Here is a 27,219-nt window from a genome sequence, read left to right as displayed (position 1 = left end):
GCACATTCTGTGCTGATGTGGTATAAGGGCCTGCCGCCCATATGTTAGAGATATCTCACAAGTCACGTGACTATTCCTAAAACCTGTTTTCCTTCTGCTATTATGCACAGTGAAGAAGGCCAGCATAGTCGGTTAACACAGCCTTTTTAAATTCTGTTTAGTAATGCTTTAAGTTATGTCTGATTTTATTTTGGCCGAAATGTCTTTGCCCCCGAGCTGTGTTATGCTATTTTATTTATTGATATTATAGGCCAGTAAAATGCAGGAGATTTTTGTTTTTTATTTATGTTATTGTATTTTCTGTTGGGTTTGGTTGAGGCATTTACTTTGAGATACAAGCCGGCCTTTTCGAAAGTTTTATTAAGTTGCACAATGACAAATGTTTTCTTGTCAAGTGCTCTGTTTGGAGTTTGTTTTTAATAAAGAGCACAAAATAAATACTTGTGTCCTCCACAGTAGAACTTTATGTAGGCCTACACATTTAGAAACAGGCGTAATTCCACACAAAGTTCAGAAATATAAAAGTAACGCAAAAGTGAACAGTGACATAAAAAGTTACTTTCCATAAATGGTAACTAAGTAACTGATTTCTTTTATAAGAAGTAAAGAATAACTGGCAAAAGTTACTATTAAAAAGTAACTTTTGCCAACCTATTAGTTTACAGCAGCTGCATAAAATTTAAGCCATTTCAAAGTTAAACACAGTTTGTAACACAGAAATATTCTATAATAAATTCTGTACAACTTATAATAAAATGGCATTTAACAAACACATGAAGCAGGTAATTTCTTTCCAACTTAAAATCTGTTTGCAATGGCTGGGGGATATTTTATCTGTGAACATAAGTGCTATAAAATCTTTGAAAGAGCTTTGACAAAAGATCGTAATTTAAACAATTTAATTATTTCCACTAAGGCTAGCTGATTTTATGATTGTGTTTGAATGGAAGAACAATAAAACACTGTGATAACTAACCAAAGTGACTGGGTTTGAATGTTTGAACCCTAACCCTTTTATGTCAATTTTACTCCTTAACTCGTCAACCAGGACAACTGTCCTTCAGCATGGTTCACGGAATAGGTGGTGTTTGGGCACAGAAATTAGTTTAGAATGAAATAATCTGAATAATGTTTATTTCATGCTTTTTGTTTGTGTTGAGAATCTCAGCTAAGTGCTAGCAGACCAGCGGCTCAGTTAATGATGTGTTCTGTGTTGTGTTTTAAAGTTAACAAACTTTATTTAAGGGGGGGGGGGTTTAAACACAGATTGGCCAAAACACGCCATCAATTCTTATGCATTTTAATCCTTTTATTGATGATATTTTAAAAGGTACATGTGTGACTTTAAAGGAGTGGAAGCAAGCTGTTTGTATCCTTTATTAGCTCCAACTGCTAACAGCTGAGGCCAAGGGGGTAACATGTGACTTGCCGCCATCTTATGTAGGCCTTATCCAGAAAGGTTACTGGTATCCAATCTAGGAAATAAAATTTCCCTAAATATTATTTTACTAAATGTGATAGCTAATTAATAACCATTAATTTCCTTAAATATTGTATGAATTTATTCCATGTGTGTGCAGAGTTCTGCTGTTCAGTAAAGTCAGAGCTTGGCTCACCCCTTTCATTATTGTCTTAATACCACCGCCTTATTGGGCTGGCATTCACCGGACAACACTTAACAGACAGAATTATTATTTAAGAAAATAATAAAATATAAATTTTAAATAATATAATCATAATAATTACAACATTAGTGGCAGAAACAGAAGAAACACAGTTGTTACTTGTTATTTTGAACACTCTACCTCTCTTGGGCTGTAGTCTACTGTAGATGAACAGAGATCTGTGCCGTTGAGGTTTTTAAGAGTGGCTCCACAGGGTTTACAGGTCCTTCTCAAAATATTAGCATATTGTGATAAAGTTCATTATTTTCCATAATGTCATGATGAAAATTTAACATTCATATATTTTAGATTCATTGCACACTAACTGAAATATTTCAGGTATTTTATTGTCTTAATACGGATGATTTTGGCATACAGCTCATGAAAACCCATAATTCCTATCTCACAAAATTAGCATATTTCATCCGACCAATAAAAGAAAAGTGTTTTTAATACAAAAAACATCAACCTTCAAATAATCATGTACAGTTATGCACTCAATACTTGGTCGGGAATCCTTTTGCAGAAATGACTGCTTCAATGCGGCGTGGCATGGAGGCAATCAGCCTGTGGCACTGCTGAGGTCTTATGGAGGCCCAGGATGCTTCGATAGCGGCCTTTAGCTCATCCAGAGTGTTGGGTCTTGAGTCTCTCAACGTTCTCTTCACAATATCCCACAGATTCTCTATGGGGTTCAGGTCAGGAGGGTTGGCAGGCCAATTGAGCACAGTGATACCATGGTCATTAAACCATTTACCAGTGGTTTTGGCACTGTGAGCAGGTGCCAGGTTGTGCTGAAAAATGAAATCTTCATCTCCATAAAGCTTTTCAGCAGATGGAAGCATGAAGTGCTCCAAAATCTCCTGATAGCTAGCTGCATTGACCCTGCCCTTGATAAAACACAGTGGACCAACACCAGCAGCTGACACGGCACCCCAGACCATCACTGACTGTGGGTACTTGACACTGGACTTCTGGCATTTTGGCATTTCCTTCTCCCCAGTCTTCCTCCAGACTCTGGCACCTTGATTTCCGAATGACATGCAGAATTTGCTTTCATCCGAAAAACGTACTTTGGACCACTGAGCAACAGTCCAGTGCTGCTTCTCTGAGTGATGAACCAGGCTGGGAGTTTTAAAGGCCTCAGGAATCTTTTGCAGGTGTTTAGAGTTAACTCTTTGATTCAGATGATTAGGTTCATAGCTCGTTTAGAGACCCTTTTAATGATATGCTAATTTTGTGAGATAGGAATTTTGGGTTTTCATGAGCTGTATGCCAAAATCATCCGTATTAAGACAATAAAAGACCTGAAATATTTCAGTTAGTGTGCAATGAATCTAAAATATATGAATGTTACATTTTCATCATGACATTATGGAAAATAATGAACTTTATCACAATATGCTAATATTTTGAGAAGGACCTGTATAGTGGATTCTTGCACAAAGCTTAGCACACGCCACAAAGGTTTGTCATATTTCAGTTTTATCTTTGTTGATCTGAATGGTTGCCTGTTTAGAGGTGCTAATTCTTAATTTTTTATATATAGATTCTATAAATATAGAGCTACATTTTTTAGGAGGTCAACACTAGCAGAACTTTGTATTTAACAGTTAACCAATGCTGGATGGCGTTTTGTTGACCTCTAGTCTCACTGTAATGATTCTTGGTGTAATGTCTGACTTTAAGTCACATGAAGCAAAATTCCAAAATATTATTTTTAGAACAATCTCTTGTGTGTATCTGAAATTATTGTAGCCAACTCTCCTTCTTTGTCTTTTTCACATAAAGCACTTCTTGCTCAGTGTGCCTGGTTTTTCATTTTATTCAGTTTTAATTCAGTTTTATTTATAAAGCACCATTTTACAACACATGTTGTCTCAAGGCTCTTTACAAAGTCAATTCAATCAATCATATAGATTCCCACTCAGGTTCATACATTCCAATTAATCGTAACCATTGAACAGTTCAGTCAGATTCAGTTATTTATTCAAATTGGATAAAAAGTTTTTCTATCTAAGGAAACCCAGCAGATTGCATCCAGTCAGTGACTTGCAGCATTCACTCCTCCTGGATGAGCATGTAGAGACAGTGGACAGTCACTGGTGTTGACTTTGCAGCAATCCCTCATACTGAGCATGCATGTAGAGACAGTGGAGAGGAAAAACTCCCTTTTAACAGGAAGAAACCTCCAGCAGAACCAGAACCAGGCTCAGTGTGAGCGGCCATCTGCCACGACCGACTGGGGGTTTGAGAGAACAGAGCAGAGACACAAAGAGAACAAAGACGCACTGATCCAGGAGTACTTTCTATGGGAAGGAAAAGTAAATGTTAATGGATGTAGCTCCTTTAGTCGTTTCATCTAGAAAGAAAGAACAGATAAACTCTGATCCAGTTTTCAAGGTTAGAGTCTGAAAGAGAGCACATAGAGTTAGTCACAGAAGAAGCTCAGTCAGTAGCCATGTCTAGGAGAGAGAAAGGGTTAAACACTGAAAGACAGGGCCATGTGGATCATTGGTAGAGGGTGAGCATTAAGTTGTTAAATCATCCTGCATCGGTTCCAGGGTATGTGTAGGGGCTTTGGGAAAGGGTGAGTAGCTGGTAGTTACCTCATCCTCCACGACCACCTTCATGTCTTCAGACTGGATATCTGTGTCTACAGACTCAGCCATGAATAGCGGCGATGGTGAGTAGAGGTCTGGAGAAGGCGGTTGATACATTTTCATGTTGTATCCTGTAGGTGATGCAGGACTGAAGTGGGTCTCTGAGAATGAGGACGTTGAGGTGGATGGTGAGAAGAGGCCCGGGGAAGGCGGATGAAATGGTCCAATGTTGAAGCTTTCATCGTGCTCAGGAGAGAAGTGGATCTCTGCTCGGTGGTTGTAGAGATCCCTGTATGGTGTTGGCTCACTCATTCTCACGATTCGATTCTCAGTGTCTGTGAGCTCGCTGTTATCCCCCCGTATATATATCATAGGAAGGGGGCGGGTCCTCAGAAGAGGATTTGTTCTAGACGTAAAACAGGAAACGTCAGCGTTTTTTTCACTGACATGAAATCGATCCAACTGCGTGAGTTGTGGAAAAGGTCGAAAAGACGCTGTCCAATTTCTCTCATCTTCTCTGCCCAAGCTTCAAACGGCAGAGCCAGCATTGTCTTGAATATGCCGCAGTTCCGATTGAACGCCTCCAGCACAAACAGATCTGAGGGGTTTGTCCGGTTGTTCTTGCGTCTGCTTGCCCGAAAAGACCAGCGACCATTTTCTGTGGTTTTTGACCCCCACACTGCGCTAAAGAGAGGTTCTCACTCGGCTATTTCAACATCGGATGGTATATGAAACATTCTCGCCCGTTTTGCAGGTCGAGGAGACAGTTCATTTTCCTCTTCTTCTTCTTCATCCTCCCTCTCCTGCATTGAGACTGTTTCAGGGCTATCATTAAGGTGCGGGATTGCAAGCCTTAACACAGCCCAGTCGCTGTGGGTGAGAGTACACAGAGCCAGTGATCCATTAAATACCTCATCTTGATCCAATTGATACAGGCAAAGCTCTATTTCATACATGAAAATATAACCCCAGCTACCACTCAGACCATATAGCTCCAAAAACCATTCTTCCTGCAGAGTGTCAAACGGGGGTCTTTGTACCCTGCAGATGTAGTATGTTTATTTCTTAGGATCATTCAATTCACGGGATGAATACTGGTAGACGGTCACTGGGGTTTCGCACAGAACTGACATACCTCTTGGCCGACCCGAGGTCTGATTTTCAACCGTGGCTGTTGAAGTTGATGTTGGATCCTCATCATCGGTAGAGTATGTCATGACGGGAATTCCGATAGGTATCTCAGATGAGGAAGTAGATGATATAGATAATGCAGTTGCTTGTTCATCATCTTGGCACGCGTTGCGTTTCTCCTCCGCTTGACGATTAACTCTCTTAACTCTAGCCATTGTTGAACGGGTGTTCTTTTCCAACGAATGCTGCATGTAAAGTGCAGAGTTTTATCCCTGTATTTAAAGCAAACACTAAAGCACGCCCCATTGTTTTCATTGGGTTATTCAAGGTTTAACGAGGCTTACAAACACACCCTCTATTTTTAATTGGTGTTGATGCCAAACAGTTTCTGATAATACCATATTTGTCTTGTTCTATTTATATCATACACACTCCTGGGTTGTAATTGGTTCATTTAAGGTATCGCCCCTAATGACGACAACCAATCAGCATGCACGGTTACGCCCCTCGGACACACCGCTGTTGACCCCATGACCTCCCCACCCCCATGACTCCCCTTAAGTTAAAAAGTTCACCTGTCAAAAATTTGATTAAAGGGTGTAGTATTATCTCTTTGGATGTAGGTCTGTAATTTATCAAGTCATCTCGATCAAGCGAAGGTTTCTTAAGTAAAGGTTTAATTACAGCTACCTTAAAAGCCTGTGGTTCTGATCCATTTACTAAAGATAGATTAATCATATATAAAATGGGGCTGGTAATCAGAGGGAACACTTCCTTAAATAATTTGGTTGGGATTGGGTCTAATATACAAGTTGAAGGTTTAGCTGAAGCTAATATTTCTGATAACTCAGGAAGCTTCACAGGATCAGAACAGTCCAAACACAGATCAGGTTCTACAGTTTCTTCCAATGTTGTCTCACTTGCTGAGGATGAAGTAATCATCTTCAGGAGTATGTCAAAGATTTTCTTTTTAATAGAATCAATTTTATTTAAGAAGAATCCCATAAAGTCATGACTGCTAAGAGCTAAGGGAATGGATGGCTCAACAGAGCTATGACTCTGTGTAAGTTTAGCAACTGTACTAAAGAGAAACCTAGGATTATTCTTGTTCTCTTCTATTAATGATGAGAAATAAACTGTTCTAGCTTGGTGAAGTGTCTTTTTATACAACAGTAGATTATTTTGCAGATTTTCTGTCTCCTTTTTGTTCTCACAACCCTGTCAGTGGAGCACAAAGTCGTTCACACAGAGCTGGGTTCTGATTGTGTTGGAAATGTCTTTGTGGTAAAAGGGTGATGTTACTTTGCACTGTTGCCATATGCTTGGTCTGGAGGAAGGACTGCTGCAAAGTCAGGCTTCCATAGATAGACATCTGACTGTAATGATTGGACTGTGCTGGAATCAAGTTGAGTTTAAATAAGTGAACATGAATTGTGCTTTCTGTCTCAGTTTGTTGTGTGTAGGGATCGGTGCAACAACTATAAACAGCAGGTTCCTTCCACTCCAAGTTCAGGGTTCCCAACCAGAAAAAAGTGGAATGTTCCTTTCAGACTAGGGGTTTCGCTATCATGGTGATTGGTCGAGAGATGGGTAGACAGAGGGGCTTCATCTGTGGTCTGTGATCTGGTCTTGGTGAAGAAAGAGCTGAACTATAAAGCCAAATTCAACATCCTGGCCTGGTCTACTGTCCGCTCGAGTGCAGGGCCAATGTGATGATCAGCTGGCAGGAGTCCTCCCCAGAATTTTTAACCTTTTCCTGTACCAATCCACTGTCCCTCCCTATCTGAAATCCTCCATCTTTGTCCACCTGCCCAAGAAACCCCACATATCCAGGCCTAATGGCTACAAGCCAGTTGCTCTGACACCAGTGGTCATGAAATGGTTTGAACATCTGGTCAGGGCTCACATCACTCCTCCCTGAAGGTTTCAACCCCCACCACTTAGCCTATAGGGCTCACAGATCCACTGCGGATGCTGTAGCCACAGTCCTCAATGCTGCACTGTCCCATCTACAACAGCAGGGGGAGCTAAGCATGGCTGCTATTATAAGGACTATAGCTCAGCATTCAACACCGTAATCCCCAACAGACTGGTGGACAAATTAAGGAACATCAGACTTCCACACTCCACCTGCAAGTGTTAAGCCTCCTGCTCTACATCCTCTACACCTACAATTGCACCCCCTCTCACCACAACAACACCACTGTCAAGTTCACAGATGACACCACAGTGGTGGGGCTGATCTCAGACAAGCAGAAGACCATGGATTTTATTGTGATATTTATTTACTTAAGAGACGGCTTTCAGGAATGCAGCATCAATAAAATTAGACTTAGAACACACTGAACAGCCACTTTTCTCAACAAACTCCACATAATGAATTGATTAACCAACAGAAAGGCCTCCTGGCTGCTGGATTAGTTTTTATGTTTATAGCCAAATCTTTAAGTGTTGGTGAAATGCTTTCATAAAACTCAAGGAGGTTGTTCTTTTCCTCATTAATTATGTGACTATTAGAGCTGATGGCTCGGTTTGCTCTCTGTTTGTAATTCGAACACATTTATCTTTGTGTGACACACACACTTTTCATCTGGTCCTGGCCTTGTTTCCATGGTGATGCTGTGCAGCAGAATCACGTGCAGATGAGAGAAAAGTCATTGGTATTAAGAAGAAGACGCCCTTGAAAACGCCATGATAGAGAGAGAGAGAGAGATAGATAGATAGATAGATAGATAGATAGATAGATAGATAGATAGATAGATAGATAGATAGATAGATAGATAGATAGATAGATAGATAGATAGATAGATAGATAGATAGATAGATAGATAGATAGATAGATAGATAGATAGATAGATAGATAGATAGATAGATAGATAGATAGATAGATAGATAGATAGATAGCATCACAAGGCAATGCAGGAGTCTAAACATGGATTTATAAAAGCATCATGAAGCATCATGATGGCAATATCGGACTAACAGCCACTGAAATCTGTACATCTGATTGGTGGATGGAGCAGATGATGCCTCAACAGTCAGACGTCAGCAGGTCACATGACTTATTTAGTGCTGTACATGGACAGAGTGAGTCAGTGATGTGGGAGGATTGACAACATAAAAGTAAAATAAGAAACAGAGAGATTCCTCCTCTTCTGGAGGCCACAAGTCCAACAACCAGCAGATGGAAGAAATTCATCTTACCTGCTTCAGGTGAGCTGCTGGTTGCCATGGACACCAGCGTGCCAGCCATCAGAATCATCACTCCGAGGGTTTGTCGATACGCCGTGGTTCTGGGGTCCATACCGGTCCTGATCCTGGTCCTGAAGCTGGAGCCCAGCAGGAACCCAGGGTCCATTATCTTCAATGGCCTGGCGGTCTGACTCCGATGCAAAGAGCCAAGGGCTCGTCAGGAGGACCTGAACAGTACAAGCAGAGTCCTGATTCACCTGCTGATCAATAATCAATTGGACCGTATGGGTCAACATCATGACGTATTGTTAGTGACATGTTTCTGAGGACTAGAACAGATATTTTCCCCCTCCCAGAGTGATGTGACTTCTGAATTCAAACACCAGGAACATCTCTAATGGAACAGTTCTTCCAGCTTTCCCAGACTTCCAGAAAAAAAGGTTTTCCTCATCCTAACTGAGAGGTTTTTAAACCTGACCATACGAAGTCTGCAACAGGATGTGCAAAGCTTCAGGTCAGACAGGAAAAGCTCTTCTTCTGATGGTCTGCAACACATGTGAGCAAGATCCTCTCCTCATTCATAAGCACCTTGTGTTAGTTCAGGTTGGTTCACCTGCATGTGGGTAGATAAAATACTGTTTAGGTATGCAGACCAAGCAAACCCAGTAAGATCCATGTGCTTTCCTCACACTGAACTCACTGATTTCTTAACCAGTCTGACCATCACATTATTCATGAAGATCACTTGATAACTGATCTCACTCAACCCAACCCCTGGTCCAGCACTGTGTTCCTGTAAGAAAAACAGTCCAGTACTTCTATCCCTACGGACAAGGCAGGTTTGGTCCAGCTAAGATGGGTTGGAAAGAAGTATTAGGAGAATGAGGTCCATGAAAGGAGCATATGAACGAGAATTAAGATGATGAGTAAATGGGTTGTCAAGATCTATAGGGAAGATGATAAATGGGGCAAAAGAGGGATGAAGAGGATTATAAATTGGTTTTAAAAGGTTACAGGAAAGATGAGTGGGATGATAAAAATAATTTAAATACAGATAAAGAGAACCAGTGGAATAAAGGAGGGTTTAGGATTAACAAAAGGTCATGAAGGTCAATGGGGGGGAATGATAGATGAGACATAAAGAGGAATTAGAATGATGATAAATGGGTATTAGGGAGGTTAGTGGGGGAACCATTTATGTGAATTAGTGTAAATAAAACTAAACAGACCTAGACCGATGTTGGTTAAAATCCGTTTTACTGATATTTCATTTTAAACTACAGTGCCTTGCAAAAGTATTCGGCCCCCTTGAACCTTTCAACCTTTTGTCACATTTCAGGCTTCAAACATAAAGATATAAAATTCTAATTTTTTGTGAAGAATCAACAACAAGTGAGACACAATCATGAAGTGGAATGAAATTTATTGGATGTGTCAAACTTTTTTAACAAATAAAAAACTGAAAAGTGGGTCGTGCAATATTATTCGGCCCCTTTACTTTCAGTGCAGCAAACTGACTCCAGAAGTTCAGTGAGGATCTCTGAATGATCCAATGTTGTCCCAAATGACTGATGATGATACATAGAATCCACCTGTGTGTAATCAAGTCTCCGTATAAATGCACCTGCTCTGTGATAGTCTCAGGGTTCTGTTCAAAGCGCAGAGAGCATCATGAAGACCAAGGATCACACCAGGCAGGTCCAAGATACTGTTGTGGAGAAGTTTAAAGCTGGATTTGGATACAAAAAGATTTCCCAAGCTTTAAACATCCCAAGGAGAACTGTGCAAGCAATCATATTGAAATGGAAGGAGTATCAGACCACTGCAAATCTACCAAGACCCGGCCGTCACTCTAAACTCTCATCTCGAACAAGGAGAAGACTGATCAGAGATGCAGTCAAGAGGCCCATGATCACTCTGGATGAACTGCAGAGATCTACAGCTGAGGTGGGAGAGTCTGTCCATAGGACAACAATCAGTCGTACACGGCACAAATCTGGCCTTTATGGAAGAGTGGCAAGAAGAAAGCCATTTCTCAAAGATATCCATAAAAAGTCTCGTTTAAAGTTTACCGCAAGCCACCTGGGAGACACACCAAACATGTGGAAGAAGGTGCTCTGGTCAGAAGAAACCAAAATCAAACTGTTTGGTCACAATGCAAAACGATATGTTTGGTGTAAAAGCAACACAGCTCATCACCCTGAACACACCATCCCCACTGTCAAACATGGTGGTGACAGCATCATGGTTTGGGCTGGATTTTCATCAGCAGGGACAGAGAAGATGGTCAAAATTGATGGGAAGATGGATGGGTCCAAATACAGGACCATTCTGGAAGAAAACCTGTTGGAGTCTGCAAGAGACCTGAGACTGGAACAGAGATTTATCTTCCAACAAGACAATGATCCAAAACATAAAGCCAAATCTACAATGAAATGGTTCACAAATAAACGTATCCAGGTGTTGGAATGGCCAAGTCAAAGTCCAGACCTGAATCCAATCGAGAATCTGTGGAAACAGCTGAAGACTGCTGTTCACTAACGCTCTCCATCCAACCTCACTGAACTCCAGCTGTTTTACAAGGAAGAATGGACAAGAATTTCAGTCTCTTGATGTGAAAACTGATAGAGACAAACCCCAAGAGACTTGCAGCTGTAATTGCAGCAAAGGGTGGCGCTACAAAGTATTAATGCAAGGGGGCCGAATAATATTACACGCCCCACTTTTCAGTTTTTTATTTGTTAAAAAAGTTTGACACATCCAATAAATTTCATTCCACTTCACGATTGTGTCCCACTTGTTGTTGATTCTTCACAAAATATTAGACTTTTATATCTTTATGTTTGAAGCCTGAAATGTGGCAAGAAGTTGAAAAGTTCAAGGGGGCCGAATACTTTTGCAAGGCGCTGTATACTGTTGCTGGTGAAGAAATGACTGAATGAACAAACACAAATCCTGTTGGGTTATGGATGAAACATGTCACACATGTGATACCTCCTTCCTGCGTCTTTATGATCTGTTTCACCGGCCATTTTATTAGGTACACCTATTCTGTTCCTTGTTACAATAAAGGGTAACTCAGCCAATGACTCAATGCACTTGGGTATCTAGGTGTGGTAAGGACAACTCAATGAAGTTCAAATTGATGGTAGAGTTAAAACTAAATCATGGATCCTTCCTGCCTTGTATCAAAAGCTCAGGCTGGTGGTGGTATCACGGTGGACCATCTTCTGATGGCTACTTCCACCAGGATAACGGGACAGGTCACACAGAACAGATCATCTCAAACTGAGTTCACTGACCTCCACAGTCAGCAGATCTCAGTCCATCAGAACAGCTTTGGAAAGTGGTGGAACAGGAAGTTCTCCTTATAGATGTTCAGCATGCAAATCATGTTGTGACCCAGGAAACTGAACTGATTGGATTACATTTGACTCAAATAAAATCACAGTCCAGTCATTTACCACCTGGTGCCCTAAGAATCCAGAAACGTTGCAGATGAAAAGGCTAAAGATGCTCCTAAGGCAGTTAGGAGCTGTGAAGGTAGCCTGTGCCTCATTTGTGATTGGTTTTAATGTTGTGGACTTTCTCAGTGACTGATGGGCTCCTGAGATCTTACACACCCCTGAATCAATTTACAGCACATTACAGCAAACAAGTTACTGAAACAAGCTAATATTAGAGGTAACTTAAATAAAACATCAATAAAACCTGAAGGTGAAATTAGTTTCCTAAAACAGTATAAAAATAAAATAACAGGATTGAATACACCAACAACTGACCCTCATAAGCGATGGGAGGAAAATAATTTTAATGTTATGGTTGACTTCTGCAATGACATTTATTAATCATCATTTTTCACAGCTCATCCCGCTGCGTCAAAGCAACACTGACGTTTGTTATTTCCAAGAATAAAACGATGATAAAGATAATTTGAGTTCATATTTTGATCCATTAAAGATCTCGTCACTAAAGAGGCTGAAAGAAACCAGCCGCTGACCTCAGCTTTCTCTTTCAGTCAGCAGAATCAGAACCCAAATTCATCAGATCCAATAAATGCAAATCGTGATTTTAGATCAACAGGCGGCGCTGAAAGCACCAGCTGATTTGGTACCAGCGCATATCTGATGTCTGAGGCCTGGATCCGACCAACCCTGACTCAGACCAAGGCATCGTTCAGGTCCGTTCCGGATCCACAGCCGTTTTCCGGCCTCTTACACCGCTGACGACTCGGTCCGATCCGGCCCCCTTTCACGCCGACCCACTTATGAGTCAGATAACCCGCTAACATTCACCTGCACCCCGCGGTCACCACAGAACATCAGAGTCTGGGTTATTCGGGTTCCGGGCCGGTGCAGCCGAGCTCTAACATGGTTCTAGATCAATGTGAACCGGTCCACTATCGGAGACGCCTCCCTCCTTCATCCGAACCTTGAAGGCTGCGGAGCGGGGAAAGCCGCAGCTGGAGCTGCTTAAGGACACTGAGTTCCGGCGATTCATCAGAGCTCCAAAGAAAAGAACCGAACCATTAGCAGCACAGCATGCTTTAGAACCTCAGTCACAAACCGGACCTACCTGCCATCCTGGAGATGCGGTTCGGACGCGTCACGTCTCTCCTCCACGCCGCGCCGTGAAGGATCCCTGCAGAATCACTCCTTCCTCCTCTGTCCGCAGTCTTCTAATCCTCCAACAAATCAGACCAGCTCCCTCCGACCCGGATCCATCCGCGTAGGTCCGACAGATTCAGTCCCAGTAGAACCCCGCTCCGCCTCAGTATCTTCTGATCCAAATCTAGTTGAACCTATTTCTGCCGAACCATCCCAGTGAGCTTTTAGTTGAAAGTCCGCCTAGAGAGGCGTTCATTGGTTTAAACGTTGACCCGGTTCAGCCCAGATAAGCAGCCTTTCTGACCCAGCTACCAGACAAGTTATGCGCCTGACCTTTTAGCAGGTAATAGGTTTTTATGACTGTTACTATAAGATTAATATCTTTATTTGTCCAGAAGAACCCCAGCCCATATCTGTGTCAGGGTCTCAGCGCTGTGGAGATCTGCTTGGATGGAACTGATCTTCTGGCGAGGAAACATCTAGCTGTCAGTTGGCTACACCTTCTGGACCACTGTTCACCGACACTTAAGCTTGTAACGCGTTTCCATATGCCAGGACATTTTAGCACAGTTTCAAAAATTTGAATATCATAAAAAAGTTTAATATTTATCATCACTCATTTCAAAAAGTGAAACTTGTATTTTATATAGATTCATATCACAGAGGGACATATTTCAAGCCTTTAGTTCTTGTACTTTTGATGTTTATGGCTTAAAGTGAAAGAAAACACAAAATTCAGGGTCTCAGAAAATTGTGAAAAAGTACTCCTAGAAGGTTGAGTGGAAGGAAAAAATGTGGTAGGAAAAGGTGTACCAGAAACAGGGATAACTGCAGTCTTGAAAGGATTATCAAGTGGAGACTATTCAAAAAATTGAGGAAGCTTCACAAGGAGTGGACTGAGGCTGGAGTCGGCACATCAGAATCCACTACGCACAGATGACTCCTACACATTGACTACAAGCATCTTACCTAGGCTGAGGAGAAACAGAACCGGACTGACAGGAGACTGAACAATGCCCTGCTGCATGAGCGTTAATGCTCTTACTGTTAGAATCGGGAGGAAGAAGACTGCGTAAGAAAACTGAAATGATAGATTCATAGATTCAGACCTTTTTAACTGTGGGAAACAAACAAATCATCAGAAAGAGTCAATTTGATGAAGACACAGAAATAAGTCCAAGGAATAGTTTTGTTTTTGTTTTGGGGACAGAAATGAGACATGAATCCCAAACATGTTGATGAAACTCTGGACTAAAATAGAATGGTAAAATGACTATTATGTCTCTCTTGCTTTTTGGTTTGTTATTGAAAAACGACTGGATAATAATTCACTCTCAGTCCCATCTGTATAGAAATATCCTTCTGAAGCACATTGTTCTCACTGTGGAGCAAAACAGACAGAAACTAAATTTCAGACATCTAGTATAAACAAAATCATGTCAATCCAAAAGAAAATGTTCCAGCAAGTCTTCATCCAGAAAAAAAAAGTCTTTGGTGTTTTTTTAAAATCACAATTTCAAAGCTTAAACTCAAATTTTTGATGATTTATAATCATTTAAACCACTTTACTTCCCATTATTTTATAAATCAATCTTGCACAATTTTCCCAATTTAAAATGACCTGGGTGTGAAAACTTTCAGCCCTAAAAAAGTTCTGCTACGAGACAGAAAACATGTTTTATTTGTGCTGAGAAGATGAGATCTGGTTTCTACACCGTAACCTCCAACTGGTTAGAAATAAAGCCAACATACATGTTCACGGAGTTCATACAGTGAAACGTGCATGCAGCAGCTACACAGCTTTGTAAATGTAAGCTAAATAACAGAGTACACACAGATTCGACATTTGCAGGATAAAACTGATTTCTGATAAAGAACTGCAATTCTTGATCACGTTGTTTTACCAATATTGAGCTTTGACACAGAAAGACCTCCAAAAAGAGCAAAATAAAACGAGATGACTCAAAAACCTCCCAAAAAACTAAAACTAAGAAGTCAAAGTTATGCCTAAATAAAAAAAAAAACCACATTTATTTTCACAACTCAAACAAACAAAATATATTAAAACTGCATAACCTAATAAAATGTCTTCATTTTTTACAGGTTTGAGATACCAGGGCATCCCTGTTATTTTACTTGACTCTTTATGATGAAAAACAGGAGAAATAAAACAGTTTGCTGAAATGTTCTTTCATTTTGGTCTCTGCTCGTCTGTCATGCAATAAATTTACAAACGTCTAAAGTAAAGGAACATTGAAAAAGGAACCCTGACATCATCAACATTCAGCTGTTAGCCTGTTCAACAGATCCTTCAGGACTTCTGTTTCTTTATTGTTGCAGATATTTTACAGGACCCTATCTCCTGATTTATTGTCATCCTTCCATCCATCCATCCATCCAAGGCAACAATGCCAGCTGCGTCCATGCAGCCCCTGATCAGGATCACAGTCTATTTCGGCTCTTTATACATTTTAGTTTGCAGTCACATATAAACTAAATGTGCCAAACTTGTGTTTATCAACATAGCAAAGAGCTTAAAAGCTACAAAAAAAATATTGTTGTCATTTTGACTTTTAATTGCATTTGTATTTATCTTTGAGTAGATAGGAAAAATAACCAAGACTTAGACTGGTAAATTCAACTGAGATCTTCATCATACTTCATTTATTAAATGTTTATTACTTTTATTTGCACTAAAATAAATTTCACTTGTTTTTATATTAGTCCTGATCAAACACATTTGGCATTTGTAATGAAATATGTCCCAATGTGTGCTCAGCATTCAGATTTATCACTGATTTAACTCAACAAAGTCTTTCCAAGTGATGGCTACATAGGGCGCTATTTAGCCTATCTTATGTCCAGCTGGTTGTTCCACAAGGCTGTGTCTTTGGTCTTCTTCCTTTTACTGTCTCAATCCATTTAAATAGTCAAATCATTGAGAGTATTTACTAATTTTATTGTGCAGTTATTTCAGCAATCAGCAACATCACATCGCGGACAGAAAGCTATTGTTGTAAAACCATAAATATTCTCAAAACCATATTTTTACAGTTAAGAGACATGTACACAGAATTAGGCTATGTATTCTTGATTCATCCTGTCTGAACAGGGATGTGAAAGAGCTAAACTACTTCAATATATCTATTTAAACTGTTCTGCTTACAAAACAATTTGATTTTTTTTATATTCATCATTGACAATATCTGATTTTTACTCTCATAAACACCAACATTTTACTTCTAGAATATCGCTGCACAAGGTGGCAGTATGCAGTATCTGTTACATTCCTTCTGATTTATTCTTTTTAACATTTTCATCCTCGTTTTCGTGGTGGAAACATTAGTTTTAAAGCTAGTTTTACCTTGTTTCAGATGCTGCGCAACTCGAAGAATTTTTGCTGTTACTTTTTAACTTGTGGACAGGTATGATGCGCATCCATAGCAACAAGGTTTTTCTCACAGCTGTCAACAACTACTAGACATTTGAAAGATGAAATACTTAAAATGCAACCCCAAATACCAGATGAGTTAAAGAGAACGCATGAACACAGAGCAAGAGCAAAGTGGAGAGAAGGAGGAAGTTCAAACCAACTCTTCCTCTGATCATTACGTGAGATCTCTGATTGAAATTCATCCATTTATTTTCTATCACGGACAAGGACTCTGTAAAGTAGTATTATGTGTTACAGATATGATCCTGACATGCGTACAGGATCATATCTGTAACTCCAAAGTCTTTCTGTCTGGCTTTCTAACCATGCGAGCAGACAGAGATGAAAATATTTTGTCGTCCGCATATTGAATTTTAGTAATACGTTTTTATCCATATTATTTACCAAGAGTTCAGTGTTATTTTGGTAACAGTATGCATTCCACCATCAGATGCTGCTGGCATTAAATGTGATGTCATCAGCTCAGTTATTGCTAAGCAACAGACACAACACTCAAGTGCATTTGTGGCAATATCTGGTGATTTTAACCACACCTCCTTCTCTGCTACAACCTCTTCTTGGCAAATCAGATCATTATCTTGTTTTTCTGCTCGCAATATAAACCCCTTGTTCAGTAGCAACCTGCAATGAAGAGAACCAAGAGAAGATGGTCACAGGAAGCTGAAGAAGCCCTGCGTGGTTGCTTTAAGGCTATAGACTGGGACGCACCGTGCCAGTGGAGAGGACATCAATGCCATGACTGAATCTGTGACTGACTATATAAACCTCTGTGTGGTTACCACCATCCCCACCAGAACGGTGAGATAACAAACCCTCGATCACCAGTGACCTGCTTAACAAGAAAAAAAGAGCCTTCAGAGAGGGAGACAGGCAATTATTGAGGAGTTTACAGAAGCAACTTAAAGTCAAGATAAGAGACAGCAAGGAGGTGTACAAGAAGAAGCTGGAGAGCAGCTCCAGCAAAACAATATCAGGTGACTCGATAACTATAGACCTGCTGCCCTGACATCCCACACCCAGAAGGTCCTGTTGGTCCACCTGAGTAAGCAAACAGTAAACCATCGGGACCTCCTTCAGTTTGCTGTGGAGTTGGAGTTGAAGATGCCATCATACACCTGCTTCAACAAACCCACTATCATCTGGACAAAGCCAGCAGCACTGTGAGGATCATGTTCTTTGATTTCTCCAGAACATTTAATACAATCCAACCTGATTTGCTTTGTCAGAAACTCTAGAAGACTCAGGTGGAGGCCTCAACAATCTCCTGGATCAAAGACTACCTGACAAACAGGCCATAGTTTGTGAGACTGAAGGGTTGTGAGTCTAACCAGGTAGTCAGCAGCACAGGAGCACCACAGGGGACTGTACTCTCACCATTCCTTTTCACTCTGTACACCTCAGACTTCCAGGACAAGACAGACTCCTGTCATCTGCAGAAATACTCAGATGATTCTGCAGTTGTTTTTGGATCAGAGATGGACAAGAAGCTGAGTACAGGAAGGTGGTGGACCACTTTGTGGCATGGTGTGGAAACAATCATCTCATTTTGAACGTGACTAAAACAAAGGAGATGATTGTAGATTTTAAGAGAAACAGGAATAAGTCAAAAACTATTTCTATCATGGGAGAAGAAGTGGAGGTGGTGGAGGAGTATAAATACCTCGGTGTTCACCTGGACAACAGACTAGAGTGGAGATGCAACTGTGAAGCCGTCAACAAGAAGGGACAGAGCAGACTGTACTTCTTGAGGAAGCTTAGGTCCTTCAGTGTTTGCAGCAAGATGCTGCATATCTTCTATAAGTCTGTTGTGGAAAGTGTGATCTCTTCTACCATCATCTGCTGGGGAAGCAGCATCAGAACCAGGGATTAAAAAAGCTCAACAAGCTGATAAAGAAGGCTGGTTCTGTTCTGGGGACTCCTCTGGAACCTCTGGAGATCGTTGTGGAAAGAAGGATTCTTCATAAAATGAAGAACATCATGGAGAACCCTGATCATCCTCTTCATCAGACTGTCCTACAACAACAGAGTGTCTTCAGTCAGAGGCTTCTTCAGATCTGCTGTAAGATGGAGCGCTACAGGAGATCCTTCCTGCCCACAGTCATCAGCATCTACAACGGCTCTTTGAAGAAACCTTCATAATATGAGCTATATTTTATTTCCTTTGGGGTGAATAAAGTGTTTTTGAATATGAATCTGATCTACCTTTCCCCAACAGCCCCCCCCCCCAATAAGAAACAATATTTGAACTGAAACACATCAAAACTCTGTTACACAGAGCTTCGCTATAATATCAGAAAGTTTAAAGCAACTTTGGTATTAAACACAGTGTATTCATCTGAAACAAATAATCTCCACGTTTTTCAAAGATACATTAGTTATGTTGCACTACTACAGACAGAGAAATACTGGTTTTTTTCATCACTTTATAAAAGTATTATTAGAGAAAATAAAAGATGACTGAATCCGATTTTTATGTCATGCTACAAATCAGAGCTGGTGAATAAAATCAGTCATTAGACAAAAACACATTAGAAGAAGCATCAAGCAGGCTGTAGCAGAGTCAATGTATGAGGAGAACTGCTACAGGTCTTCAGAGTCACTCTCAGTGCAAAGTATTACTTTAGTTTAGGAAGAAATAACAAGGAATGACTTAAATATGTTGAAAGACAAACATCCTACATATTTGTAACTTTTTTGATATTCTACTCAAAGTGAGAAGTGATGTGGTTGGTTTGCTGTTAGTAACTTATTAATTAAAAGAGTTTCTCTTTGGGCCTCAGGGCTGTGATGGTGATCAGTTCCAGGTCCTGTTTATTGACAACACAAAGAAAACTGTTAACGGATTCTCAAACAGCTGCCATCATGATGTTTAAAGAGACATCAGACTTTCCCTCACATGAACTAAGCTAGATGTAGATGTTTAGGTGGTCAACATCATGTTCAGCACCTAAACATCATGTCTTCACAGAGCCAAACAGGTCGATCTACTCTTCAGCACGCTGTTTTTCTGTAGAAAGCAGGTCAGGCTGGTTCAATGTGTAATTATTAAACTACTCTTTAATTTCACTGCTTAAAAAATGTGAAGAGCTAAAAATACAAATGCACCACAGTCTGGGAGGAAACGGCTGTTTGTTTCTGATCACTGCCTCCAAGTTCTGCTGCGCTGTGTGCAGACGTGTCCGACTACAGACTGGGACGCTGTCTTACCACATGGAAATAATGGCGTCGCTTTCCACTGAGCCATCCTGGATATGGCAGACTGATATCACCTTGTGTGCCGCTCACCAATAACTATATCTGCAGAGTAGTTGCTGAAGACTTTCATTTTTCACAGTGATATGGTGAGAAGATGGAAGAATTGATTATGCTTGTGATTGATTGTATAATTTGAGACCACAGGCATGTAAATCAACATGTTTACTTAAGAAAACATGCAGAGCTAGGGTTCATTTCATACCAAGACTAGAGGAGGGACTTTGAATGAATGTGTTACAAAAACTGAAGCACTTCATTGCAGTGTTAATTTTAAACATAACCGCTCTCTGAACTAGTGTTTAAATGAATAAATATAAGATGTCTGAGTGCACGTGAATGCAGCACAGAATGATCTAAGAGGTTTGCATTATGCCCCATTCCCTTCATGTATATTACTGGTGGCTCGGAGCATGACGTGGTGAGAGTTGCACCATTTAATGATGTGTGTTATGATTAAAGAGCCTCAACATCTACAACCCCAGTTCAATGAAGTTGGGTCGTTGTGTAAAACATGAATAAAACCAGAACCCAGTGACAGTAATTTTCCTCATGTTGAGTCTGATGCTTGCAACACGTTCCATCAAAGCTGGACCGGGTCATGTCCACCACTGTGTTTCTTCACCTTTTCTTCTAACACTCAGTCAGAGTTTGGGAACCGAGGACTAATTGTTGGAGCTTTCTAGGAGGAACTATGTCCCATTCTTGCTTGATGAACAACTTCAGTTGCTCAACAGTCCAGGGTCTCTGTTATCATATTCTGATCTTCATAATGCTCCACACGTGTTCAATGGGAGACAGGTCTGGAGCGCAGGTGGGCCAGTCTAGAACCAGAACTCTGTTACTATGAAGCCACGCTGGTGGAACACGTGCAGAATGTGGCTTGGTATTGTCTGGCTGAAATAAGTAGGACGTCCCTGAAGAAGATGTTGCTAGGATGACAGCAGATGTTGCTCCAGAACCTGTATGGACCGTCCAGCATTAATGGTGCCTTCACAGATGTGCCAGTTACCCATGATGCCATGGACACCAACACACCTCCATACCATCACAGATGCTGGCCTTGAACCTCGCGCTGATAACAATCCAGATAGTCCTTTTCCTCTTTGACCCGGAGGACACTATGGAGGACCAATTCTGCTAATTAAAATACATACAGAAATAAATAAATGACTCAATGGAAAAATTGGAGGCTGACACAGAGGGGGTGGGGCAGAGATCAAGGGGCGGGCTTGGAACAGCTCTACTGCCTCAGCTTCTCTCCTATTGGCTGAGGCCAAGCCTCCAGGAAGTAGCTGCTGAGCCTTATTATAGCTGCCTGGTTCTGAAAGGAGCTGCTAGCAGCAGCTAGCTGTCATGTTGCTAAAGACGTTGTGGATCTGGTGGTAGATGGCGCTGTTAGTCGGGATAGTTTACTATATCCTGTTGACCCTGAGAGAATACTTCAGTTTGCTGAAGTACTAAGAGGAAGTCATGTTTACGGAATTTCTTTCAAAATAAAAGCATGACTCAATGACAAACTGTATTCCTACTCTAACCAGAGGAAACTTCAATGTTAAATTTGCAACTTTAAATTATTTAAATCTTTAAAGAAATCATTTTTAATGATACGTCTTGAAAATATTCAGCTATAAATTTTTCAGAAATATGGCCTGCTAAATATAGCAAATATTAATCACCATGTTAATAATCTTTTTAAAGTAAATGTCATTAAATGATGATTTCTGTCCTGATTAACAGTGCAGTTTCTTTAAATGTCACTTAATATGTTTTATTTATATTTTATGTGGGATTTTTAAATTAAAGTCTCATAAAGATGTCGATCATTTTACTCAGAATACAGTCCAGGCTCCTGGGAAAGTCATTGTGGTCACCAAGTCCAACATAGGGCTTTAATCAGTCAGATACATTAGAGGGAGTTTCTGGAGAAACAACAAATATACTTCCCATATTTTAAAGCACAACTGAAACTCAAACCTGGGAATCTGAGCTCCCTGCAGGTCTTCTCCTCTGGATATGACAGAGAGAAATTATATTGGAATATTCAGGTGGCTTTAGAGTTTAACAGCAGATATGTATACTTTTAGTGACACAGATGGTCTACACCGGTCTCTGGCAGACATTTTTCTTTTTAGCAGATGATTATACTGTAAGTAGAGGTTATTACAAAATTCCCGAGGTGTAATTTTGAATTTCCACATCAGATATGAATGAAGTGACATCTAGAGATGACGTAGCTTCATTCTTTTAATGGCGTTATGAATACAGTCAAAGATTAGGAGATATTGCTCTATTAGTATTGCTTTAAGTCTGAAATCCTACATTAGATGTGGATAACACTTTTAAATGTTTATAAGGAGAGGAATAAGCCTGGAACATCAGACAGGAAGTAGTGCCATATCTATACCTTTTAATGAGGGCATTAAAAGGTATAGATATGGCAAGGTATACAGTACATGGATTATTTAGGGGACTTTCTTTTTAAATTCCCCATCAGATGTAAATGAAACTTATTGAGTGACATCTAGAGAAACTGAACAGTTTATCAGGACAGAATCATCCTTAAAGACAGTTTACTTTAAAAAGATCATTATTATGATGATTAATATTGATCATATTTACCAACTTTATGTGTGAGAATGTAAATCTGAATATTTCCACCAAATATTGTTATAAGTCTTTAAAGATGCTAATTTAACGTTGAAGTTCCTAAAATATCAGTGTTGATTGCTCTAAGACTGCAAGGGAAGCTCAGCTTCCCCTAAAATGTCAAAAAATAAGTGATCAAATATATACTGTTGTGTGTTCATGTCATTGACTAAATATGCGCTACAACGCGCTCAACATTTGTTCAGAATCAACTTCTTATCTCTGGTATCGATGCAGCTTTAAACACTGAGTTCAATAACGAAGTAAAAATGCTGGGCTTTGTCCCGCCCATCGGACCCTCAGCATCTCTAGGGGTCTCTGGGGCAGTGGGCTCAGCAGCTACTTCCTGGAGGCTTGACCTCAGCCAATAGGAGAGAAGCTGGGGCGGTGACGCAGGTCCAGAGACCCTCCCCCCAGAAGAAATAAAACAGCACAAACTTCACTGGTATTAAATAAACAGATGAAAAATATAGAGTTCAAGAAAAAAGTATGATTCAAAATTAGTGGTTAAACTAAAAAATAAGCATAATAGCAAAGAGATAAATTGCAACAGTTAAAGATTAAAATAGAAATATATTTTTATAACAGATCAGTTTATCAAATATTGATAAATCTCTTCTCTTTGTTATTTTGTTGCATTTAATGGCACTCTAATTTATATATCAATATACCTTTTGGCCCAGTCATTTTTTTATTGAGTCATTTATGTATTTATGTATGTATTTTAATTATGTCAGGATTGGTCCTACACAACGACCATCACAGATGCTGACTTCTGAACTTTGCTCTGATAACAATCCAGATAGTCCATTTCTTTTTAACCTGGACGACACAACGTCCAGGATTTCCATGAACAACCTGGAATGTTGACTCGTCAGACCACAGCAGACTTTTCCACTTTGCTTCAGTCCATCTCAGATGAGCTCGGGTCCAGAGAATCCAACGCCGGTTCTGGTTGTTGTTGATGTGTGTCTTGTCTTTGCATTGTAGAGTTTAACTTGTAGACGTAGAAATGAACTGAGTTAACTGACAATGGTTCTGAAGAGTTGCTGAGCCCATGTGGTGATATCTGGTACTGAATGATGTTGGTCTTTAATGCAGTGCCTCCTGAGGGGTCGAAGGTCACCGGTATTCAATGTTTTCCTCCTTGCTGCAGAGATTTCTCCAGATTCTCTGAATCTGTAGATGACGACATTCCTAAATTCCTGCAGTTGTACGTTGGGGAACGTTGTTCTTAAACTGCTCAACTATTTGCTCACACAGTTGTCCTCAAAGTGGTAAACTTGACCCCATCCTTGCTGGTGAACGACTGAACCTTTTAGAGATGCTCTTTTTAAACCCAATCATGACCCTCACCTGTTTCCAGTTAACCTGTCCACCTGTGGAATGATCCAAACAGCATTCCTCAACTTTCCCAGTCTGTTGTTGCCGTTGTTTCAGCTTAGTTGGAACGTGTTGCTGGCATCAAATTTTACATGAGCGAATATTTGTAAAAAACAAAGATTATCAGTTTGAACACTAAATATCTTGTCTTTGTGGTGGATTAAACTGCATAAAGGTTGGACTGGAATGGCAGATCATTGGATTCTGTTTTTATTTATGTTTTACATAATTTTCCAATTTCATTGAACTGGGGTTGTAGAACCTAGAGCTAAAGAATATCTGTGGTGACATGAAACATCTCAGCATGATGAGCGATCAGCTGAAAATGTGATCACTTCCTGTCAGTGTTGCCATGACAGCATGTTTTCTATGCAAACTTGATGTTTTGTTGTTTATTTCTAGTTTTTTTCTGTATTTTGGGTGATTCTGCAGCATTCAGACTGGATGGAGAGCTTTGTTCATGTAAAGAATGTAAACTTTTCCATCATACTGCAGTGGCTGTACTGATGGTACTGCTGGTTGACCTTCATTAGGACATGATGAGTTTAACTGCATCTGGATCTGTGTGGTAGGATGACCAACAGCATTAAAACATAACTTACAGTTTCCACTAAGTCAAGTTAGAAATTGCTGCACATTATCATAACATCAATCCTATTCATCTAGTTATTGAATCAGACTTAAAACAAGTTTATAAGAGTTTATAAACTTTGCTTTTTGTGTCAGAAATTATTTCATGTGATTAATCTCTATTATTAATGTATAAAGACTCTTATTTATTAAATAACTCCTACTATGACATTTTTCATGTAGATGTTCTCACATCCTGTACGTTGCCCCCATCAGCTAGCCAGCAGAACTAACTCTGACCTTCTGATTGTCTTTCATCATTAAAGGACCTTTAAAAATGTCCTCCTTCTATCAACACCATAAGTTCAAACATATTCAGTCTTTTTCAGCCCTTTCATAAAAATAACCAACCATGAGACTGGGTTACATCTACTAGAGCAGCTAACGTTCCAAATGTCTATGATCTTCAAACTCCAGTAAAAACAAAATGAATTTGGTCTAACTTTAGTTGTGAAATAGATGATGATGGTGGATGTGTGTGACCTGCTGCACAGTGCTAATCTACAGGTAAACAAAGAGTGTTTCCAATCATTGTATCGCTCTCCCTTGCAGCACTCACTGACGTCAGTAGCATTCGGTCAAAATATTGTGGCGTTGCATCATGCAGACATCAGGACGGCGACATGAATGAGAGCAGGGCTGGATGGATGACAGCAATCCAAAGGTTCCCACGGTGCTGCGAGGTCACTTCCTGTCAGTCCTCAGGCCCTGCTGAAGCTGGGGACCACCAGCACCAAAATGGCCGCCACAGCGACCGCCGCCACCGCCAGGTTCCAGCCTTCAGAGTTGCTTTTCTAAAAACAAGTCACGAGTCATGTTAGAACCTAGATACTGAAAGAAGTGAATAAATGTGTTGGTCTGGTTGTTGGACATCATTGAAGAAAGATCACAGCCACCTAATACATTGTTCTGTTGAAAGTTCTTCCATGTAACTGGAGGTGCTAATGACCATTGCTGTCTGTCTTCTTGTTTGTGTCCAAATCAGGGCTCTGGACTAGGATGCACCCAGTTTCTATAAAACCAACTGAGAGCTTGGGTCAAACATGTAAAGACTCGGGCTCTGAGCAGAGATACTATCAGCAGTTTCCTGTTTGTTGTTGTGATATACTGCAGCTGGGAGAAGGTCCTGATGGTGGAGTACAGCAGTGATCTACCTAAAGCCTCATCATTGACCCGATCATTGCAGAGAGGTTCTAGGTAAACAAAATTTTCACATTCACAACCAAACTAAATTCTTCCCGAGAATGCCGAACTCTCACAACCAGGAATAAAACTGTAGGGAATAATTACAGCAACTGTCTTCATGTTTCCTCTGATTCTGAAGACCTTCCCCTCAAAATGCTGAGCTTCTGACCGATCCACCAAGAACCCGTCCCATTCATGGTGGCAGAACCGTAATGAGGAAGGACGCAAATAAACAGCGGTCATCTTTAAAAGGACTAAACAAAAGAAATCAGGCAACTGCCTCAGGATACTAAAGGTGCATTGGCAGATCCTGTTTACTGGTTTATGAACAACCAGTTTACGAGGAGAACTACAACTACAATTACCAGAATATCAGTTTTTCTGACTGCAAACTTAATCACTGTCTATCATTGACACTAAATTCACGTTCTTTCCAATGACCAGCATAATGAGTGGTGTAGGTAAACCGTAGATTTGTAAAAACATTTTCTTGATGAGTCCATGGTCTCACCGGGTGAATCAGAACCACACCACATCCTTTTTGTGCAATAAATGACAGAGCAGTGTTTTAGGATGGAGAAATCCTTCTCAAGTTGGTGTTGTAAGGATGTGCACAGCCTCCTGGGTTATTTCCACTAGATGAAGACCCCACCACTCTCTCCTTGACCTCTATCACCCTTCAGAATATGGGTGCATCTCAGCACAATTGGAAAATCTCTTTCACTGAAGGCAAGGATGGGGCTACATTATGTTCTGCTATGATTCCACCTCCTACACCCACAACTGGACCGCAACCTATGCAAAGTCCTGACAGAACCCTCTCAGAATTTGAGAAATCACGCCACGGTAACATAGTACTACAACCATAAGGGTCTTATAGCCTAAATATGAAATCATTGTGGCCAGTTCATCATTTACATTCCCAGACATACCTGTCACCCGCAAGATCCCAAGGCATTCCCAGGTCAGAAGGAATATATAGCCCCTCTGGATCTACCCGAAGGTATCCTCTGGTGGAAAGGGCCCGGACAATCTCTAAAACAAGGTGTCCAGGCAGTATCTTAGTCAGATGAACCACACATGATGACTTCCAGTGGATGTGAGCTCTTCTCCTCTGCAGAGGAGGCAGTGTTTGAATTAAGGAGATTCTCAAAGGACCAGATTCCAGTCCTGCTTCAGATATGCATCAATCATGCTACACCTGTGCCTGCTGACCTCACCACCATGCTACCGTCATGATAATTAAACACTACAACCTTACTGTGATCTATCAAACATAGTGGGGAGCCCACTCTGTTCTTGATACCCTCATGAAGACCCTGCAAAGACCATCTTTTTATGAGGTTGTTGGGTATTAATCCAGGTTGAAGTCAGCCATGCCCAACTGAAGCTACTGAGATGATGATGGGGGTGAAACTGCAAACCGAGGCCCACCCACTAAAAGGTGACATCACAGCGCGTACTTCAGT

At 40.5% G+C, this 27,219-nt stretch overlaps 2 protein-coding genes across 8 annotated transcripts in view; both read right to left on the bottom strand.

Moving 5' to 3' along the window:
- si:dkeyp-27e10.3 (UPF0606 protein KIAA1549) overlaps positions 1-15,592 on the bottom strand; it is a 37,117-nt gene extending 21,525 nt beyond the window's left edge. For all 6 annotated transcript variants that reach the window (XR_007042151.1, XM_047390343.1, XM_047390346.1 and 3 more), the window contains exons 1-2: positions 13,166-15,592; positions 8,603-8,817 (exon numbers count right to left, since the gene is read on the bottom strand). Coding sequence is in view for 5 of the 6 variants with exons in the window: in XM_047390343.1 (XP_047246299.1) it covers positions 8,603-8,756 (154 nt within the window). In the remaining variant the exon portion in view is untranslated. The remainder of the gene's footprint in view (positions 1-8,602; positions 8,818-13,165) is intronic.
- A 3,368-nt stretch (positions 15,593-18,960) lies between these two features.
- Positions 18,961-27,219, bottom strand: part of LOC124883096 (coiled-coil domain-containing protein 136-like) — a 31,640-nt gene continuing 23,381 nt past the window's right edge. For both annotated transcript variants that reach the window (XM_047390002.1, XM_047390003.1), the window contains 2 exons: positions 25,125-25,359; positions 18,961-19,458 (listed from right to left, as the gene is read on the bottom strand). Coding sequence is in view for 1 of the 2 variants with exons in the window: in XM_047390003.1 (XP_047245959.1) it covers positions 25,267-25,359 (93 nt within the window). In the remaining variant the exon portion in view is untranslated. The remainder of the gene's footprint in view (positions 19,459-25,124; positions 25,360-27,219) is intronic.

Source organism: Girardinichthys multiradiatus, chromosome 17, assembly GCF_021462225.1.
Source record: "Girardinichthys multiradiatus isolate DD_20200921_A chromosome 17, DD_fGirMul_XY1, whole genome shotgun sequence".
Taxonomy (NCBI): Eukaryota; Metazoa; Chordata; class Actinopteri; order Cyprinodontiformes; family Goodeidae; genus Girardinichthys; species Girardinichthys multiradiatus.
This window is presented reverse-complemented; position numbering and strand designations above follow the sequence as displayed.